General features: G+C 40.3%; 1 protein-coding gene and 1 long non-coding RNA gene across 2 annotated transcripts in view; one reads left to right on the top strand and one right to left on the bottom strand.

Moving 5' to 3' along the window:
- LOC129326513 (uncharacterized) overlaps positions 1 to 13,222 on the top strand; it is a 46,957-nt gene extending 33,735 nt beyond the window's left edge. The window contains exons 2-3 of the long non-coding RNA XR_008596701.1: positions 4,905 to 5,159; positions 13,093 to 13,222. This is a non-coding gene — a long non-coding RNA (uncharacterized LOC129326513). The remainder of the gene's footprint in view (positions 1 to 4,904; positions 5,160 to 13,092) is intronic.
- MBTPS2 (membrane bound transcription factor peptidase, site 2) overlaps positions 1 to 14,394 on the bottom strand; it is a 37,314-nt gene that overhangs the window by 14,038 nt on the left and 8,882 nt on the right. Inside the window, exons 2-6 of the mRNA XM_054974708.1 lie at positions 11,568 to 11,716; positions 11,017 to 11,155; positions 9,206 to 9,309; positions 7,156 to 7,283; positions 2,558 to 2,676 (exon numbers count right to left, since the gene is read on the bottom strand). Of these exons, the coding sequence (XP_054830683.1) occupies positions 2,558 to 2,676; positions 7,156 to 7,283; positions 9,206 to 9,309; positions 11,017 to 11,155; positions 11,568 to 11,716 (639 nt within the window). The remainder of the gene's footprint in view (positions 1 to 2,557; positions 2,677 to 7,155; positions 7,284 to 9,205; positions 9,310 to 11,016; positions 11,156 to 11,567; positions 11,717 to 14,394) is intronic.

The following is a 14,394-nucleotide window of genomic DNA, read 5'->3' as shown; positions in this document are numbered from 1 at the left end:
CGTCATGTGTAGCTTGGCCCTAAGTGTAGCCTAGATCTTAGAATTCTTTTTAAGATCTCTGATTAACTTTGCCTGGATGCATATCAAGCTAAGTGGTCCCCTTCTCCATGTACCTGCTCTAAGGCCAAAGAAAGAAGAAACAGCAGGCAGGCACCTTGGGACTGTGACTAAACTGAAAACTCATCAAGAACCCCCTATTAAAGTGGGTTCTCTATGCTTACGTATCAACAGGAACTGGGTGATTACTCAATATAAGCAAAATTCTCCAGAGAAAGACTACACTCATTACTCAGATTTCGGTTCTCTCCATTTCTTCTCTTAGGCAGCAGATTGAAAAATAAACTCTCCACATAGGCTCTTGCATAGTTTTTGCACAACTCACTACAAAAGATCTGCCCCATTACTTATGGACACTTTTCTTCAAAAGATATTGCAAAGGCAAGAGCACTGGACCATTGTTTAAAAATTAGACTTTTTAATTTGTTGGTAATGACTAGAGATGGGCACGAACAGCAAGAAGGACTAAAAAAAAACCCCCACAAACAGCCCAATCTGCTGTTCATGAACAAGCTGTTCGTGAGGCCCCATTCTCAACGAACAGGTGGTCGTTGCAAGCCTGGTTTGTTGCTGTTTGTTGATGTTCGTCAAGCCAGACAGTCCGGCACCTACAATCAATTCCCATGGCAACTCAGGCAGGGATTGTCTGAACTCTGTCTGAACTCCTGCTGTTGCCCTGGAAACCCCAATCTAACACCAATTTAGCTTGATAGGCAGGTCTTTCTTCCAAGAGTGGACTGGAGCTCCAAATTTGTTACAAGAGGAAAAGACCAGGGGGGAGGAGGGCTCCCAGCTCTGGCTTTCAGGGAGAGACAGCTGCGGTTAGAGAGACAGGGTGAGTGCACTGGAGCTTGAATTTTCTTTGTGTGCTGCCAGGCTCTGGGCCAAGCTATTATTTATTATTGGTACCTTTCCTGCTGCCTGCTCAGGTAGGGTTTCTGGGAGTGGTGCAGTAGGGATCTACCCCTTCAAGTTCTTGGGCTGCTGCCAGGCTCTGGGGCCAAGCTCTTATTTATTATTGGTACATTTCCTGCTGCCTGCTCAGGTTGGGTTTCTGGGAGTGGTGCAGTTGGGATCTTGATGGCTGGAGGAGAGCCTGCTGGCCCCCACAAACAATGAACATGTTTGTGAACAGGACCATGTTCGTCACTGTTCGTTGTTTGTGGATGGCAATGAACAATGAACACCATGTTCAGGGCGGTTTTCTGTTCTTGCCCATGTCTAGTAATGACCCAGAGTTTGTTCAGAAGCAGCTACTTTGCAGTAACTTTTGCCACACTGAAACAAAATTTTATGGATGCCCTAGGTGGTTACCACAATTAACAGACCCTGTGGCTACAAGCAGAGATAAATATTTTTTTTTATGAATTGTGTTGGGAAAACTCACTTTCCCTGCAGCCACACAGCAGCTGCAAAGAATTCATTTTTAAAGGATTGCAGGTGCCCAGTCTGGCTTGGGAACACCGAGTAGTTCCTACCTTCCCCCTTTGGACTGTTTTCCTGAACCTACATGTCTGCGCATTTTTATCTTACTGCTTCTACCAATGCTGTTATGACTGCTACTTGTTATGGCCAGTGGTAATAACACTGACATATAACAACAACGACATGGTATTCCACTTGAAGTGCTGATAGTAGTAATTTTATAAAATTTGTTTTTCAGTTTGTACAATTTTTTCCTTAATTCCTAGTTACTTCAGAAGTTCAGAGTAAGGTCCAAAGACACACAATACAGTTTATTTGCTAAACTTGGTAGGATCTGTCCTGATTCAGAAACTAAGGAGATCAGAATACCTTAAGTATAGAAGAAGCAAACAGCACCTGCGCAAGTTTCCTTCTGGTAGCTCCTGGAAAGTTGCTATAAAGAGCTCCTTGACCTTTGGGATGAGAGTTTTTCAGGAAGGAATCTCTAGAAGCCTATCAAACATGCGCAATATGACATAGCCTGATCTTGTCAGATCTTGGAAGCTAAACAGGACTGTACTTAGATGGGCAACCATCAAGGAAGACTCGGTAAAGAAAGGCACTGGCAAACCACCTCTGCTTTTCACTTGCCTAAAAAGCCCTTTGCTGGTGTCACCATAAGTTGGTTGCGACTTGATATGCACACATATCATACACATGCAGACTACCATATGAGGCACTTTGGATCCCAGGCATAATAAAATAAAGAATGCATAGTACAAGAATTAAGCTGCTACTAGGGCACTAAATGATTGTTTCAGTAGGTTCCAGTTGTAGTATCATACTCTTTCTAACTGACAAGGTAATTTGGAAAATTTAAACATATTTTCTAGGCCTAGGCTCCATGTCTACTACATCCAAGTCAGCCTCCCAGCATGTTCAACACAGACCTGACCATGCTTCATAAGCTAAATTTCCTAGCCAATATGATTAGAAGAGAATGGAATAGGGAACAATAAAATGGGAGTGAGAAGTGAAAGTCTGCAGAGTCTGACTCTTCAGGTTACCAGTTGCTATTGTCAATCACTGGTCTTACCTCTGCGACTTCAGTGACAAGTGCCCCTGCCCCAGTATAATAAAATGGAAAAAGAAGGGCTGGCAGAATGAAAAGAACCACAAGACTTGCAACTCCGAGCACAAAGTTATGCCAGACTCCTACACAGAAAGAAAAATCAAATATTGACCATCTGCACAACATACAACTTGCTTAAACAGAATCTTATTTTATATATTAAGGTCAGCTTTTCAACTTACTACAATAACCTTATCTTCATGACAAACTGCTCCATGACAATCTAAATTTCATTTCAACCCTTCAAAGATTCAAATGGAAAGCATTACTATAGCAGTATGTTTGAGTACTTCCTGGAAAATGTAGAGCAATTCTTGGTAAAAGAATATACAAAGGGGAGGCCAGGAATGAATGAATGAGTGAATGAATTAGAACTAATCTGGTTTATAAACTAAAAGGCCAACACAGATATTACAAAATGCATATTCTGTAAAAGTGATGAAGTTTGAGATGCAAGATAACTTTTTGCATGAATACTGAATAGAGCTTTCTCAATAACCTTCAGAAAGGGATTGTGTGAGCCATAACATGCCAACAAGAAACATGTTCAAGGAACGAGCTAATACTGAGGATTACCAATAAAGACCATCCACTTTTTGTGGTAGTGCAGAGAACCAATCCAGGGTGATATAGCAGTCAGCATGTCAGATTAGGACTTGGGAGATCCACATTCAGATCTTGACACTGCCAAGAAGCATGTCATATTTACACTGGGCAAGTTACTCAGCATGTCAGTCTGTCATCCTAAGCTACTTTATAAGTTTGTAGTAAAGGAAAAATGGATGAGGGGAGATGTATGCTGCTCCAACCTGGGAAATTCCTGGTTTAAATTTCACCTCAGCCATAAACTGACCAAGAAGCAAAACCACTATCTGTTGTCTCCATATTACAGATTGGGAGTGAAACTATTACAAATATATTGTTGATGTAGACAAGGATTCGCATATTCTACTGTTTTGTAATAAAATATATATAAGTGGCTTTGAACACTCAGAAAGCACTAACTATTTTATGTTGATTTCAGAGGAGTTTGCTTTCTAAAAAGTATGATGAAATTGTAGCATCAATGTGGATTCACATAGCTGAAGTTTTTTTCGTTACTTCTTATGTAAGTAAAATTTTGCAAGAACACTCCCACCACATCATCTCCAGGGAAGCACAAGACTACCTTTTTCATGGATATATGCTATGTGAAGTCAATGCAGGGAGACTTGAGAATTGCGTTGTGTATCCTCCTTCCTTTTCTTGGAAAATCTTACCTTGTTGAACATCTAATCTTGTTTCATATGTCTACTACTGAGTCATTGCAGAAGCCAAAATTAAAAACAATAAGTGCAGTTTGAGGCAAATGTTTTTGCATCATCAATGTGTATATCAGTTACCACGAAAAAAATAAAACAGAAGAATTCCTTTTATAATTGAGTAGCCAAGGATTTATCTATATTACCATTACTAGCTAGCTTGAATTTTTTTTAAAAAATACACTTCTTGAAGCATCTTAAATTACATCTGGCTTAAACTAAATTGGCACATATATTCAGGCAGAATGATAATCCTCCTCACAAGAGCTCAAATTAAATGGGTGGCTGGGCCATTTTATTTTCCATTTGGAGCCATCACAGCACACACTTTTTGCTTTACAAGTCTGTTTCAATTAGCACGACAGTTTGTGCTCCAGAATAACTATTCCTGCTTGTTTGTTTGTTTGTTTGTTTTTGTTTGTTTGTTTGTGGGGGGACATTACTGGCAGAGTTCGCTTTTTATAATTGAAGAGAAATTAAAATGTTAGACTTGCTCACGATCACACCATTTTATCATCTTCAATTACAGATAGTAAACTTGCTAAAAGTACTTTATTCCTACTGACATCAAAAATCAGCCTTGAACATGTAAGATAAAGTCTGCCCAATCCTGAGGGCTACAAGCACTGAAAGCAGCCAGAGAACGCCTTCCTGCTTCTCCCTCCCAAATACATGACCAATGAGAGGAGGAAAAAAGAACCACTTGGACTTCTTTCCCTTCCCTAGCAGGAAGGAAGATGCAGAAAGCTCCATGATTGCAGCCAGTTTCTGCATCCCTCGGCCTGTAATAGGAGTAGGTGGAGGCTGGATGTGGAGAAGCTTAAAAATTTGTGCCTCTGGACAATCTCCATTTGCAGAAGAAGAGAGGTAACAGACCCTGGTTTTTTTGCTGGACCTGTTAGTAGCATTCAGCACTATTGATAACCCCATATGATTGCATTGCTTGGAACACCAAGTTGTTACAAACGAATTGGTTCTTTGGTGATTTGGGCCTTTTTTGTGTCACACAGGGAGAAGAGATGCTGAGCTGGCACACTTGGAGTTTATGTGTGGAGTTCCCACTTGAATTCAGCCAATCTCAGCATGCTGATCTGTAACATCTAGAGTAGCCTACTATAATATACTCTGTGGGAGCTGCCTCCGAAGACAACTTGGAAACTGCAATGAGGTCAAAAAGCAATACCAAATCTAGTTGATATAGTCATGTTACACCATTATGAGATCAATTACATCATCTGCCAGTTTGTTACCAAGCTCAATTTAAGGTATTAGTTTAAATGTAAAGGATTGTTTCTCTCATTAAGTGTCTGTGACAACTTCACTCCTCACAGGTCTTTTACAGAACTTAGATTGGCCTGTCCAATGGTGGCAGTCCCTCTGTTATGATAAGGGCTGGCCAGTTGAGGCAAAGGCTGCACCATCTTTGCTCTTTTTACGAGTGTTTCTAAAGTAGAGCTGTTCTTTATGCCCTTTAGCTGATTCTATTTTTTAAAATGTAGAGTAGATTTTAAAATGTATTGGTTTCTTGTAAGAAATAGCTTTGAGCTGCAGGAAAAACTGGGCTATAAATAGCATAACAAATATTTCATCTGTAGGTAGCTTTTGAAGCAGATGATCCTGCTACTTTATTGAAGAATTTGGAAAGGATGGTTGGTATTAAGGGATCATCTCTCCTATGGTTTTGGTCCTTCTCTCTGGACAGCCAGTCAGAGTTCTTATTGTCATTGTTCAGAATCGCACCTGTGTTATGCCACATGGTTAAGTACTAGCAGTACTCCTTAATGACTGACAACAGGTCAATGAAAGAAATAGTTGGATTGAGTGACATTAATATGATGATGAAATTCTGTTCTGCATTTGTCTAACCAAGCCTCCAGTTGTGGACAAAGTTGTGAAGTTCTGAAGTTGTAGTGAAAGGACGTGTGTGTGGGGGGGTGGGGGTGGGGGTGGGAATAGCTTCCAGCTCTTTAAGAGCCTGGCAGTTTCCCTCCTGCTGTAGGTCCTTAAAGGATAGCTGTTGAGAGAAGCTCAAGTCTTCTGACAAGAGCCAAAGTGTTCAACGGCATGTGGTCTTGATGAACCAGCTCAGCTCAGCATATTTTATGTACCTTTTGTTTTATTTTGTTTATTTAAACTGCACTGGCTTGGGGGGAGGGGTAAGCTGCTTTAGGTGCTCCTTGAGGAGAAAAGCAGGATAAGAAATGCTTGAAGTAAATAAATAAGTGCCCAATGGAGAACAGGCTGAAGCTTAATCTAGGTAAGTTAGCAGTGATACTAGCTGGTAAGGCTGAGTGTCTAAAAATGACCTACTTTCTGTGGATGGGGTAAAACAGTTATTTGCAGAACAGGTGAAGAATCCAAGTATGTGTTTGGATTCAGCCTTGTTATTTGAGAAACAGATTAATGGTTTTCCTAAAGGTGCCTTTTATCAATTGAATATCTGGGCCTTCAGATTCAACAAGTATGGCCATAATTCAACTACTGTAAAACCGTTTGTGCAGGGCTGTCCTTTTATTTATTTAGGCATTTCTATGCTACTTTTCTCCTGAGGGATACAAAGTGGCAGCAGAAGTGCCAAGCCAAATTAAACAATATTAATTTAAATAATCAAAAGCGCACACACAAATACAGCTCCTGGGCAGGTCCTACTCTGTGGCTATCATAAGGCCCTAGGCTATGAGCCATGGGCTAAGAGCAAAGAGCTCATCCCGCTGGCCATGCCCATTTCTTATACTTGCATTCAGAAAGGACACAAAAACACAGGAGAAATGTACAGCTGGTAAGAAATGTCTCCAACAATTTGTTTTTCTTGCTGGTCTCTTAAAAGAGACCAGCTCCCCTTAACTCCATTGGTTGCCTCTATTTTTCCATGCTCAGTTTCAGGTGCTGATTTTTCCAGTAAAGCCCTTCACAACCCTGGATCTACATGAAACAAAGTACCAATTATGACTGATTAACTGGGTCTAGCAATCCCATCACCAAAGACTGAGAGGTATTCTACTAGAACCTGGGCTACCTTCTTGGTGGTGCCAGTTTTACAGAATGGATTGCCGTAAGAGTTAAGGACAGCACCTTCACTGTTAGTTTTTTGAAGGAGGTACACAGCTTGCTTTTTTAGGAAATATAAAACAGTATTGTCAGTACCAAAATATGCTCTATAATGTTAACAAGACCTTTTACTATCTGATTCAGACTGTAACATGAAAACATTAATCAACATAGAAAACAGATTATGTTCTAACATAACTTGAATGTATTTACCTGCACAAAATATTCTCAGCTGCTGGATTGGAGAAATAAGTTGCAAGTGTGTAGTGAAGAGATCAACAAATGCCCCAGGATAAACAATAAATATAAAAATTCCAAAGCCATTAAATCGAACTTGCTCTCTAAAAGAAAAGATTTTTTAAAAGGCATAATTTAATATAAAACATTTGTTTAATAATTTAAACAGAAATTTGAATGTATTTGTGTAGTACAAATGTATTTGTGTACTACCATGCTGATGGTAGATGAAAGCTAGAAAATAAAGTATGTTTAGAAGAAGGCCACTTTTGAACTTCAGCCCAAATCCTCCACACTAAGGCAGCCTGAGCATAAAGAAACTACCTTCCCCCTGCCGTCTCTACCTAAGGTCTAAGACAATGCTGGCTTAGGTTCTCCTAATGACTGAAAGAATCCCTTAAATTGAGGCAATGACACACACAGTAGCACTCAGGGATCTGTGCGCAAGGCGCGAGAGAGTAGCAAGATCTGAACAGAGAGAGAACAAGAAGTTTATTTTGGGTAATAATACTAATATCTGGCCTGGGTAAGAAGAAGCATGTTTGGAGGCACATACAGAGTTTCCCAGTGCTGAGGATACCATTTCGTGGACCATAATAAAAGAGCATCCCCAGACTTGGGGGCATCTAACAGGAACAAACAAGAACTTCTGGTTCGTTATTCACATACACATTCACCCATATTTTTGCTCTTCACACACCCTTCTACAAGCACTGTTTTAGAATGAAATCCTAACAAAGTTTTTATCTTTCAACATGCTAATTACTTTTCCAGTTCATGAACTATGACCTTACATTGTTATGTGTAGCACAATTATTTACCAGCCAAGCTATTAACAAGTTAATGAAAAACTCAGTTTCTGTTTACATTTGATGTCCAAAGTGATTAGTTACTATTTAGAATGCTACTGTTAGAAGCAATAGAGACTGGACTTACAGAACTGGAGGGTTCAGCACAACTCCCAGCAAGCCTTGATTTAGGACTACTCGCATGAGGAAGAGAGATTGACAATGGACCTATTTCCTATACCCAAAATAGATAGAAGAAATGTCCTACAGGAGAACCAAGATGAGACTGGGTAGGGGAAAGAGTGAGATGTGAAGGGAGAATGGAAGAACACTTAAGGAAGGCAAAGTAAAAGGAAATGTGGAAGCAGCAGCAGGCTGCTGGGGGACCCACATTCTGAAACAGGACTGAAGACAGGCACTGAAGGGAATAAAGGACAGAATGTATTAGCAATAGTGTGACTAGAAGAGAGCAGGAGGGGCAGAACAAACAGTAAGTGGGACAAAAGAAGGTTCACCAGAGAAGCACCCACTGTCTAGGTTCACAAGAAGCACATTTCATGGAGGTTTCATGGAGCAACTAACATTAATTATAACAAAGATTTCCTGCTGCAGCTATGCATACACACTCTAGGGATGTTATTTTTAAAAAAAGAGGTACTTGTGTAACCAAAAGCTAAACATTCCACACAAAACTCTCTCTCACTTCTTATGAACCCAATGTAACCCCCTGCCACTACCAGGAACAGCATTTTGTAGAAATCACTGGGCAAGGGGAGGAACAGGGAAGTTATATTTCACTGATGGAGAATTTCATCTGGATTCAGCTTATAAAGACGTATTTCCATGTATCAGCCATCTTCAATGTTTGCTTCAGGAACTTAGGAAAAGCAAGTCTTTCTAACTAGCATAGCTCTGACAACGCAAGGGGTACAGGAAGCAAAACACAGGAGTTAAGCCAAAACACAAAACAGAGCTCAGAATGTTAAAGTATGAAAATTGCTAGTGTGAATTATAAGTGATACCCAAGTACCTGGTACACATTGTAGCAACAAATGCAGATAATTTATAATTGTGTGCATCAATATCTAATTTCTCCTTCTCACCCCTTGCTAACATTCATTTTTTTTAAAAGTCAGCTCTCCATATGAACCCATAGGCTATCATATTCACCTGTAACCAGATCTTTTGGCACATAAATCATTCTTGGCATGTAGCAAGAAAACAGTGGATTGCATTACCGAATAGCTGCCACCCCATGGCCGACTTCATGTATGACACCACTGATGAGAATTGCTGTGAAGAAATAGGACAGCTGACTGATGGGAAGATTTACACCAGGCACCTATTTCCAGAAACAGAACAAAACAAGATACAGAATAACATATACTGCCAGAGTCAGGCCCTTTGGAAGGAGAAGTCACTTTGCAAATGCCCATAGTCTTATTTGAATATCATTTCCAAATGCATACCATGTACATTTCACAGATTATGTATACAACAGGAAGCAATGGGCAGGAGAGCTTCTCAAGAATATCTGCAAACTTCCAGGAATACTTAATCCTTTACTTTAAAAATAATATTCTGACCAAACCTGGGTTTTAGGGGTGGTGGTAAGGATCAAATAATGGTATATTAAATTTTATCCACCATTAGACCTGTGACATTTGTCCCCTTGAAATTGATGAAGAATGGTGGCCGCACCAAGGCAAAACGAAGATGAAGAGACAATTGGTGCGGGGAAAAAAGAATCTTTAATAATTGTACAACCCCCTACATGTTTCGCGTGCAGCTTCGTCATGGGAAATCGTCCAGATTCTTTTTAGTTCTGTTCTCGTATATACACTTTAGCAGTCTGCCAAGAACAGAACTAAAAAGAATCTAGAAGACTCTCCATGATGAAGCTGTATGCGAAACACGTAGGGGGTTGTACAATTATTCAAGATTCTTCTTCTGCATTAATTGTATCATCTTCAGTCTTCCACCTTGCAGCATTAGGACTGCAACTCTGTTGTGCTATACCAAACAGAAATCCAATCTGTCAGGCAGTCTTGGAACATTAGCCCTGAAACTAGCTCTTTCAAATGCTATATTTGCTGAGTCAAACGGTGGAATTACAAGAACTCTAGTCTTCTCAGTTACTGAGTTTCTCAGAAACATTGAAAGCCATCACCTTGAATGGAGAGCACTTCTTGATAATGAGCAACTAGTATTTATTCAAGCATAAGCCAAGCCTCTATGAAATGCTGTGGTAACAGTAAGAAGAGTAATCTTAATATGCAATATATATTCTTCCAGATAAGAGCAGCTAGTCAGCCTCACGGCTTTTTTTTTATCTTTCTCTATAGCTTGTGGCTTTGTTCAATTCCTTAAACTAGGCTTATGCATACCAAGTTTATGGAGAGTAATGATCCTTTGTAACCAGGAACATTTTTTGTGATGGTGGCTTTTCCCTCCCTTCCAGGCAGTCAATGTTCCACAAACAGCTGATATAGCTCCATATAGGCAGGTGGGCAACAGCCACTTCTGCACTAGTAACTTCTGAGGACTTACTTGAAAGATCGACTTAAGTTGTTAGATAAGTTTGGTAAAACTAGTTATTCAAGCAGGAAGGCATGTTTGGTGAACATCTTGTAGATTTCTTTTATCCCCCACCCCATCATTACATTTGTATCCCATCCTTCCAAGAAGCACAGCAACATACATATCCCATTATGGCATCACAGCAGCCCTGCAAAGTAGGCTAAGATATGATAGCTGGCCCAGGGTCACCCATGTGCCCTCCCCACTTCACATACTATAAAATAGAAGTGGGCTATCCCAATACAGAACCTACCTTATGAACATAAAGAGTTCCTCTAATTGTATAGTAACAAAATGTAAACTAAGACGAGAGGCTGACAATGCTATTCTTAGCAGAATTATACCCACTGACACAGAAAGGTGTAATTCTGCTTTGGATAGCACTGCATCACAGTTGAAAGATGGATGCCTTCTTTGCATATGTTGGTTGAGATTATCTTCCATTGTTTAAGGATAGAAAAATACTCACCACAACCTGCAACATCTGATCATTCTGAGCTGTAGGAGCCTCAGTTAGCATCTGCGAGAGTGTCTGCATCAGCGTCTTCCCAAGGAGAACAACAGAACCAAACATAGCAGCAATGCCAAAAAACATCCCTAGACTAAACCTGAAACAAAGATGTCAACATGTCAACATATATTTATTGTGAACTGCTCAATTTTTATTCATCTTTTTCATGAGATGCTGAAATCAATTAAAACTGCAGCATCTCTTCCAATTAAAGGATTAAGATGTCAACAGTACATCCAAGACCAGTTTAGCAAGCCAAGTCAGAAAAGCCACAGTACGGTGGGGCAAATGCCTCCTGAGCCTTCCAGTCTCCCCCACCAAGAACATGTATGCATTGTTGGCTTAGGCAACAAAATGGCTATTCAAGACTTAAACAAAAGATTATTCAATTTAGATATGCAACGCTATCTAAGCAATCGGTCCCAGGATGGTAACTGAAATGAGCAGGATACAAAAGAACTTCCAGTAATTCTTCTATACAGGCCTGACTTATTATCCTGAAACAATACCATAGATAAAGAAATCTGGGTTTCCATCTTCCCCAATTGTAAAACAGGCGGTTGAAGAGAGAAGTTTGCCATCGCACGTGAAATGGAGAGACAGTTAGGCCGTACGATGTGAGCCATTCTTCATAAGATGCCTTCAGGGAGGAAGATGACTGAAAAAAAGAACAGAAGAAATTTCAAGTTAGATTGTGTCTGCACAAGCACTTCTCTGCTGCAGCTCTTTCTTTTGTTCTAATTTCCCCCTTTTCTGTCCTTGTGTGTGTCCTATTCAAGTATACTTGCTTCTCATAGGACTGTAGGCTGTTTTTCTGGTCAGTTAATTAATACTCACTGAATATATACTCATGGAGATTCATGGAAGATAGATCCATCAGTGGCTACTAGGAATGATAATAAAGGAAATCTATATATTCAGAAACAGTAAGCCTCTGAATACCAATGCCAAGAGGCAACTTTAGAAGAAGCACTTAACCTCTATATCCTGTTGTTGATTCTCCAGAGTAACTGGTTGGCCACTGTATAAGATAGGATGTTAGACTAAATAGACCACTGGTCTGATAAAGCAGGGCAGCAGTGTATCCTGTACAGTACAGTAGAATGTCTGCAAAGGACCCATATAGATCCCAGTATGTTATCTGTACACTACACAAGAAAGCATTTTACAAATTATGAACCAGCCCCTGTAAGAGACATGAAGTGACTGTATGAAGTGCAAGATGGTCATAGAAAAAGGCTCTTTTCCCTAGCTCCCTCTCCCCCAGCATCTCTTTTTGACTAGTGAATGGCTGAGACCAGGGATCAGGAGGAGCCCCATATGGACAAAAAGCCATGTGGATGACAACAACAGGGGAGAATCAGGTGAAATTGTCCCTCCTAGTTCTTCTGCCAGTGGCACTTCAGATCACACAATGGGCTCTGTTGATGTAACCGGCAGAGAGAGATGATTTCACTAACTTTCTCATCTTCACCACAGCGACCATTTCGCATGTCTTTTTGAACACACAGGCATCCTGTCTCCACAAATAGCTTTTTGTGCAGGTCAAAAGGGGATGCTGGAGGAAGGGGGAAGATAAGTGGAAAATATGCTTTCAGAAATGCCTTGGATCCAACCAACTATGTCCAACATGTGTACTTCAGGCATATGGAGGAAGTAGAGTCTACAACCATGATTCCTGTCTTCTCTTCCACCCTTAGGAAAAGAAGTCCCTAACCCCTCCCCCCAAAAGGGAGGACAGAAATACGAGTCATTTGTATAGGACTCCAGGGGGGTTCACTTGGGGACATCTACTATAGAAATATGCCATGCCTTCCCTTTGAATTTCCATCTTAAAAAAATAACTTTCCAACTCTTTCCTTAAAGAGAGAATGTTGTGAAAAACTGCTTTCATATTCACCGTGCCTTATAAGAGACGGAGGAAGAGAAGCTGTAAAATGCATCTAAAATTAACTTTTATTCTGAACAACTGCATTCTCATCTGTTCTGTTGCCTGAATTCCCTCATTGTCTTTTGTCTTTTCTTTTTCATCAGAGCACTGGCAGACAATTGGAGTGAGATTTATACTATTTTCCATTGCCTCCTTTGTTGGAAGAGGGGTGTTTCAACAGTAAGACCATAGGGAGGAATGCAAGAAAGAAAAAATCAACTACCCAGCCTTGTTTTTAATCATTCACTGCAATCCATTTTGCTGCATCTAACCTATATAAAGGAACATGTACTTCTGAGCAGGTTTAGAATGCCTTTCAATCCAAGCCTAGAACAACCACTCTTTACCCCTTATATCTCCCCAAAACATAGGATTATGACCAGAAGATGGAGAAGAGCATAATATCTATGCAGCCTCAAGCAACACCACCTGTCATTATAAATAAGTATTAGAGGGGAAATATAAATAAATTTGAACTGAAGATAAGCCCTGCTGTCAATAAGGAGTGTCACCAAGCCCGAAGAAAAATATTCTGTTCCTTTAATAGAGTGTGTGGAAAAAGAAAGCAAGAGTTACCACAAAGGTTCCTTCTACTCTGACAAAAGAAAGTACTTTAGCATGGGCAATTCCCACCAATTAGTCAAGGAGGTAGATCTTTTTTCCAAACTTTCTGTCTCTAGTGGTGGGGATTATCATACTCCCAGGTGTTCTCCTAGCCATCAAACTTCTGTTAAAAACTCAGAGAGAAATAATGGAGAGGTACACATGCCAAGTGAATACTGTACAACTCTGATCTGATAATAAAAAAAGAGACAGGAAGATAATTAACAACACACAGAGAACATAATTAGCCAAAATTCAGGATGGGGTAAGATGCCTCCCTTTCTCAAAATACAAGGAACCTTCATGGTAAGTCCAATGTTCCCTTCTCACTCTGAGGGGGAGGGCATCTTAGCATGGGATGTACAAGAAAAGTTACTCCCATCCTAGATGGGAATGGCTGACATATTTGGTTTGAATGACTAGTAGAAGGACCCATCTGCCAAGGTTGCAAACAGCAAATGCAAGGGTATTTTAATAAAGTCAAACAATAGTAGATTGATCAAGATGGGTAGCCATGTTAGCCTATCTGTAGCAGTGGAAAAGAGCAAGAGTCCAATAGCACCTATAAAACTAACAAAATTGGTGGTAGGGTATGAGCTTTCGTGAGCCACAGCTCACTTCTTCAAAATAGTAGATTAAATCATCCATGTAGCAGTTGCACCAATTTCCTCAACTGTGGCATTGGTGACAAAGAATGCAATAGCTACTGCCCTACAGACTGAAAGGGCTGTGTTCCTTTTAGAGCCAGAGATTGGCCTTTAGCAGACAAGGATGGGGCACTGTCTGAGCTATTTGCTCAGGGT

Source organism: Eublepharis macularius, chromosome 3 (genome assembly GCF_028583425.1).
Source record: "Eublepharis macularius isolate TG4126 chromosome 3, MPM_Emac_v1.0, whole genome shotgun sequence".
Lineage (NCBI taxonomy): Eukaryota > Metazoa > Chordata > Lepidosauria > Squamata > Eublepharidae > Eublepharis > Eublepharis macularius.
Note: the sequence above shows the minus strand (reverse complement) of the source record. Positions and strands in the feature narration are given on the sequence as shown.